Below are 7,442 nucleotides of genomic sequence, written 5' to 3' on the forward strand. Positions count from 1 at the left end.
AAATTATATTTTATTGAAAAAATATAATAATTATTGATTTATTAAAAACATATAAAATCGTATTATAATATCGATAAAGATAAATAATAAAATACAAAATTAAAATCGAGATGTATCTACGTTATAAATAATAATCTAATAATGATAATCTTGCTATCAAACATGCAAATAATCCTTTGGTCATGGATCAATAGTAAAGCATTCAAAGAACAAACAATGCTTTAAAGATAGTGGAACACGATTGTCCTACAGGAGAAACACAATGATGGTGTACCACTGCAGGTGCTGCCAAATTTAAAACCCCATCTCCATCTCTCAATTTCCTTTTAAAATATCCCACAATAAATTTCTTGCAGACTATCTGCATTACTGCCTGCTCATTTCTTTACACTGGGGTCAGAATTCATTGGCTGAATCTCCATTCCATGTTAGTAACTGGAGCAATCACACGTTGGACGATTTTATCTTGACCTGTTCTTGTTTGTTTTTTTTCGATTTTTCAATGCGAAGTTATATATATCGTGTTGAATCCAAAGACGTATGTAAAAGTGGGTAAGTAGGTAGAGACTTGTTGGAATCCATCCAAATTCATCTATACGACTACGATCATCTCCATATTTCGCAATTAGGGGATTAAGAAGTGGATCGATAACGATACTTGTGTACAAAACAGATTTGTTTTGATCAATCAATCACCATCTTCGTTGATTTCTGCTGATTCTGCTGCTTTTTCAACTGTGCGTGTTCTTGGTGTTTGTGTGTGTGTGTGAGAGAGAGAGAGATGGGAGTATGTGGATCGAAGGCAAAAGGATGCGTGGGTGTTGGATTAGGTCATAAGAAACGTGGAGATGTTGCAGATGGTGAAACAACACCAAAATTACAAGCAAGAACACATGGAAGGAGACGAAGAAGACGACTTGGTAGGAAATCGAAGACAGATGCTACCAATCGGTTTTCATCCAGGAACAAAGTCGATCCTTCTGCAGTCACATCTAATTCCATGGATCGTCGTTCTTATCGTAATCCTACATTTCAAGGTGTTCATAGAAACCCTAATTTCTTCTGTTTCATCTTTATTACTTGCTTATTCAAATTCGAAATTAGGGGTTTCTTGCTGGTGATCATCAGGGGATTGAAATCTACAGCTATATCCAATTGCTTCTTGATTCTGTTACTCAATTATTTTTGTAAAACTTCCTAACTATTTCAGTACCTTTTATCATCTGTATGATCATAATCATCATATTGTTTAAACTGCTATCAAAATTGAGACCTACAGCTCTGCTACATACTGCTGCTACCTGCTCTTGTGGGCTCAAGAGGCAGCTGATGATCAAAACAAGAAGAAAATTATGATGAACTCATGATAATGGTGTTCTGATATCAATGCATTAGGCCTTATAAGTTTTCTTTAACAATTTCAATTTGTGGGCTCATTCTAGAATGGAGGATGAAACCATTTTAGGATGGAAGAAAATGAAATAAATGAATTGGGCCTTAGTTTCTTTAGATAGAAACTCCTCGGGTTTTAGCATAAACAGCTATCGTGGGCCGTATCAATTGGCTGAAAGGCCTGGAAGAAAACTCCGCAACTGATTCAACCATAGAGAGGCCAACTGTAGACAATACCCCCCCCCCAACCCGGAACAAAGCTTACAAAATCCAGTCCACTTTATCGTAATCGATTAGTTAACATGTTGGTTAACCTTATCTGAAACACTTTCAACAGTATCAGAATTGCAAATTTGCAGCCCTGTTGAGTGTACCTTATTTCACATGGATGAACTTGTAAACATGTTTAAGTCAAAAAAGATAACAAATGAGCTTCTAATAGTATTTGATTTTGAACAGCATTCTTTGTTACAAACTAAGTTATGAATTCATCTCTAAGGTAATTAATTATTTTATAAACTATGTGGTGTTATTAGGGAATTCAGAATCTTGGTATGATACTACGATTGGGATTGATTCCGATGGGGATGAAGATTTCTACAGCACTCAAGATGGTAAGAGGTGTTTTTAGTTCTAACAGTCAACAAATCTTTCCTTTTCTGGAAAAGAGGTATATTTTCAAGTTTGATGGCCAAACTTACTTATCTTCAAGATCAAAATTGATATGGATTATGCTACAAACCTAACACCAAAATCTTTCTATTTTTAGTATTTATTATGAACTTTAATGTAACCATCAAACTTTCTTACAAAGATTTGAGTCATTTGTATCAAATTGATGTTGACTTTTAGTATTTTGGCCTCAAACTTGACAAGTGTATCTTTATGTATCTAAGGCCATGTTTGGCAACCATAAGCTAGCTTATATTTTGAGCTTATTGAAAAATCCACGTTTGGTTGGCAATAAGCTAGCTTTTTGAAAAACTACTTCAAGTAGCGTTTCAATAAACTTTAGGGTTTTTTTAACATTTTTTCCAATTATGCCCGTTATATTTTTCCAATAGGTTTTTTCAACATGTTCTTTTGGGTCTTTTTACATTGTCATCTACCTTATCAACTAGTACCTTTTACCAAACATGACTAGTTTATTAGCCTACTTATCAGCCAACAACTCGCTTTTTGAAAAACTACTTCAAGTAGCGTTTCATAAACTCTAGGGGCCTTTTTCTATTTTTTTTTTTCTAATTATGCCCCTTATATTTTTCCAATTATTTTTTCAACATGTTTTTTAGGTCTTTTACATGGTCATCTAGCTTATCAACTAGTTTTTATATACCAAAAATGGCTAGTTTATTAGGTAGCTTATCAGCCAATAGCTAGCTTATTAGCTAGTTTGCCAAACATAGTCTGAATTACGGAGGCCACTTACTATGCTAATTTGCTTCTTATTGTTTACACAGACATTATATCTCAGAATGGGTCCATTAGTGCATCCGTGACTCCAAGATTTTCCGATCATGTCAACAATGCTACCTTCTCTGCCTCTGATTCACTAATAAAACCGAGCGAAGTACCACCATCTTCCATAGATGGAGCCTCTGTAGTATACGATAATGGATCTCAAAATTTTGGTATTCTGCAAAATAATTGCCTCCCTTGTCTTAATTGCACCACCTCCACAGATGTAAAGAGTAAATCGCCATGCTCAAGCCCTCCAAGTGCAAAGAAGAAAGTTACTTCCATGCTTTCCTTTAAATGGAGGGAAGGGCAATCCAATCTTTCCGTATGTAAGACTCGTGATCCCTACCTTCTTGTTTATTGCCCTTTATGATTGTTAAAGCCAAATGGTTTTTGGGATGCCATTTTTTTTCTATTTCAATCCAAACCAAACGAGCCCAGTATATCCCACCTGGAGATGGGATATGGGGTAAGATGTATGCTGTTTTAACCTCTACCCTAAAGAGTGGTATTCTTTTTCTTTTTCAGTCTCCCCAAAGGCCGTTCTTCAAAGACCAACTGCGGGATCTCAGGTTCCATGTTGTCCCATTGAGAAGAAACTGTCAGATTCTTGGTCACCGCTTGAGCCAAGTACTTTTAAGGTCCGGGGGCATAATTATTTAAGGTAAAAGATTGATATTTTGCTTATGTTCTTTAAATTCTATCATCTCAAGATTACCACTTTCAAATGTGAGGTTAGAGCATCTAGAATGGCGAGCATTTTGTTTGATCTTTTTCCAAAAAAAAAGTGGGGCCCACAAGCTTAGGTGACCAAACATAACAAGCCTATTGAGAGCTTCTGCGGTTAAAAGCAAAAAATGGAATTTCTTTTCAGGAGCTTTTTCATTATGCTATGTGGCCAAAAAGCTCCATTGCGGATGCTCTTTTATATGTATATATTTACGTATGTATATGTATGTATGTACAGAGAGAGACAAGGAGTTTCAAATACAAACCATGTCGTTCATACAACCCATACAAGAAAATCTCAACCATCCATCTAGTTATAATGAGAATATCTAGTTCCATACATATCTCGATTGTTTCTTAATATAAAATATTGATCATAATTAATGAACTCTAATCATTTTCCATAAATATCCATATCATAATGAATGAACTCTCACAATTTTCATAAGTATCTGAATTGATTGGTTTGAGTACATATATCTTAAACCTCCTCTCTCTCTCTCTCTCTCTATATATATATATATATATATATATATTCTTGTTTACCTATGTGATACTTGTTGGACATGGAAAGTGTAAACTAGTCTACAAATCTGTGGATCCAACTATTACTGTCTGTGTGATTATTGATCTTAATAATAACCTTGTATCTATTTTCTAGAACATTTAGATAGAAGTCCTAAAAACAATTTATTAAGCATCAAGTGTTGCTTAGTAATTCATGACCCCTTAAATTTCAAGTTATAAGTAATTACTGCATATAGACAATTTCAAACAAACTGATAAGCATGAACAAATACATGCTAATCATTGAGTCATACTAATACGACAAAATGCTCCATCAGTCTTTATCCTAAAAAAAGTTCATAACTAAAACGAAACAATGATCATATAATATATTGTTTTGGTTTTTTTAACCAAATCATCAAATTAGCCTGACATGTTCATTCATCACTTGTGATTTCTATTTAATAGAAATTGCATTATTTTGCGTTCTTGGTTTACAATAAAATCTTGTATCTCGCTGCATCGAATGGATGCACAGCTAGTGTAAGAAAACGGTTAGGAGATGTACTATCGGGAATTCACAAGGTATAATAAGAATCTTGATGAGGGCCATGTTTGATTTTGTTTTCAGCAAATATTAATGTGTGATTATTGATCCTAATAGTATGCTGCTCCTTTTAATTTGGCAGAGATAAAAAGAAAGAAAGTGCTCCAAATCAAGCCGCTTTCTATCCCATTGGTGTTGATGTATTCTTGTCTCCACGAAAAATCGATCATATTGCACGTCTTCTTGAACTTCCAACTATCGAATCATCGGGAAAAATCCCTTCTTTACTCGTCGTAAATCTTCAGGTATATATCCGCCTACTTTATGTTTTTCTTCAACTAGTTAAATTGCATGATATATTAAGACATCTTGTTTATAGAGAAAAACACAAGCACCGTTCACCATGAACTCTATAAACCAAATCAAACAAACCCGGTATATCCCATTCGAAAATAGGGGATAGGGGTGGGTAGAATATACGCAAACCTGATCTTTATTCCGAAGGATGAAGTGGATTCACCCTATACTGTAACATCCTCGGCTAACCTTCTCTTATTCCAATAACCAGATACCGCTCTATCCCCCTGCACTGTTTCAACATGAATACGATGGAGAAGGAATGAGTTTTGTTTTTTACTTCAAGCTGTCGGAAAACTATGAGGAACTCCCGCTCCATTTTCAAGAAAATATCAGGGTATGATGGTCGTAGTTTGCCTTCTCCATATTGTTTCTGTTTTATATCTATTCAAGTTTTACAGAACTCCGATTTGATTTTGTAACAGAAAATGATTGATGATGAGGTGGAAAGAGTTCGGGGTTTTCCGGTAGATACAATTGCGCCATGCAGGGAACGATTAAAGATTTTGGGCCGAATCACGAACTTGGAGGATCTTCATTTAAGTGCGGCAGAGAGGAAGCTTATGAATGCTTACAACGAGAAGCCGGTCCTGTCTCGACCCCAACATGAGTTTTATCTGGTACGTCCATGGACGTCTTTTTTGACAAGACTATTTAGTCGGCTTTATTGGTTTTATAGGACGTTAGAGATATGTCTAAATGTCCTAATAGACTGCTCTATATGACTTAAGTCTACAAGATCAGACAATTGTGCGTTCTATGTAAAAGTGTTACAATAAGTTTATAGGACAGTTTTGAGAAGGTCCTATGAACACACTTTTTAACGGGACAGATGTTTTTATAATACAAATTTTAAAATAGGACGTTTTATTTTAAAAATGTCCTAAAAACTTAATTTAACACCCATTATATAGGATGCACAATTATTTGGTGCTATAAACCTAAGTCCTATATAACAGTCTATTAGGACATTTAGACATATTTGGTGTTGTAGTGTTTCATATATTAGTAGGCATGTGGCACAAGCATCAATCGACCATAATCCTTTAAACTGCTGATTGTTGAAACCATGACAGGGAGAAAACTACTTTGAAATTGATTTGGACATGCACAGATTCAGTTACATCTCGAGAAAAGGTTTTGGAGCATTTCAAGAACGATTGAAGCACTGTAACCTCGATTTCGGACTCACCATCCAGGTTTGTGGTTTGAAACATATCAATTATCGTGTGTGTTTTTATTAAGGAAACATAACTTAACGTATGTTTCCCCCCCGAAAGCCTGGGTATTCATAAAAACAACTCTACTCTTTGGACCTTGATGGTCTTGGACCCCAACTTTGAGTTCGATACACTAGGTTATTGGGACCCCTTAGAGAGCTTGGACCCCACCTTAGAGTGTGATATATCGGGTTAGTGGGACCCTTGGAGGGCTTGGATCTCACCCCGAGTGAGATATACTGGGTTAGTTGGACCCCTTGGAGGGGGTCTAGATCCCACATCCGAGCATCCGAGTGAAGTATACTTGGGTTAGTGGAACCAGTTGAAGGGCTTGGGACCCATCACTTATATTGGGTTAGTGGGGGACCCCCCCCTGAAGGGTCTGGGTCCCATCTCCAAATGAAATATTCTGGGTTAGTGCGACTCCTTGGAGGGTTTGGACCCTAAATCCGAGTGAGATATGTTGAGTTAGTGGGCCCCCTTGGAGGGCCTGTGTTCCTCCTCCGAGTGAGATATATGGGGTTAGTGGGACCTCATCTCTAAGTGAGATACCCACCGCAGGGTCTGGATCCCACATCCGAGTGAGATATACTGGGTTAGTGGGACCCCCTGGAGGGCATGTACCCCCTATCCCCGAGTGATTATTGAGAGATATACTGTGTTAGTTTGATTTGGTGGTGTGTTAGTTTGATTTGGTGGAGTGTAACTAAAATGAAAATGTTGGATTGATGTTGAAACAGGGAACAAAGGGTGAAGAACTGCCAGAATGTATTTTATGCTGTCTCCATTTGAAAGAAATTGATTACAATAATTACAGTCTCCTTGGACTCTAATTCTCATTATTTTTCCTTTTTCATGAAATACAATATTATTGAAATAAATTGCTAAATAGAGAAATGAATGAATGATATCAAGAGTGAGTGTACAGAGATTTTGGAATGCAGTCGATCACAATAATATAAATGATGTTCACTCTTGTTTCTTTTACTTTTAATATTATCAAATTTTAAAGGGCAAATTGCATGAAAAAGTAACGTATTTTAACTTGATTCATAGTTTGGGTAACGAACTTTCAAAACTTCCATGTTGGTACCTAAGATGTAAAGTTTAAACATTTGAGTACGCAGATAACCGGTTACCATGCTGATGCGGTGAGTGATGTGGTATTCAACTCGATATTAAGATATCTATGTTTCAACTGGTTACCCAGGTACTTAAATGGTTAAAACTTT

The 7,442-nt window shown here is 36.1% G+C and overlaps 1 protein-coding gene across 1 annotated transcript; it reads left to right on the forward strand.

The window, feature by feature from the left end:
- Positions 1 to 265: 265 nt before the first annotated feature.
- LOC112515814 lies at positions 266 to 7,194 on the forward strand. Its single transcript, XM_025122749.1, has 9 exons — positions 266 to 1,037; positions 1,929 to 2,006; positions 2,853 to 3,179; positions 3,379 to 3,514; positions 4,776 to 4,938; positions 5,202 to 5,327; positions 5,416 to 5,610; positions 6,067 to 6,189; positions 6,951 to 7,194. Exons 1-9 carry the CDS (start codon positions 782 to 784, stop codon positions 7,041 to 7,043), a joined length of 1,497 nt encoding a protein of 498 aa, XP_024978517.1. The 5' UTR covers positions 266 to 781; the 3' UTR covers positions 7,044 to 7,194.
- Positions 7,195 to 7,442: the final 248 nt, after the last annotated feature.

The sequence above is a fragment of the Cynara cardunculus genome (assembly GCF_001531365.2).
Source record: "Cynara cardunculus var. scolymus isolate 2C chromosome LG 7, CcrdV1, whole genome shotgun sequence".
NCBI lineage: Eukaryota > Viridiplantae > Streptophyta > Magnoliopsida > Asterales > Asteraceae > Cynara > Cynara cardunculus.

What these genes read in the sequence shown, in the direction of transcription:
- LOC112515814 (XM_025122749.1), top strand. Translation starts at nt 782, where the DNA reads ATGGGAGTATGTGGATCGAAGGCAAAAGGATGCGTGGGTGTTGGATTA. An exon ending in GCAATCCAATCTTTCCGTAT is followed by an intron (nt 3,180 to 3,378) that starts GTAAGACTCGTG and finishes TTTCTTTTTCAG; the next exon opens with TCTCCCCAAAGGCCGTTCTT. An exon ending in ATTTCGGACTCACCATCCAG is followed by an intron (nt 6,190 to 6,950) that starts GTTTGTGGTTTG and finishes ATGTTGAAACAG; the next exon opens with GGAACAAAGGGTGAAGAACT.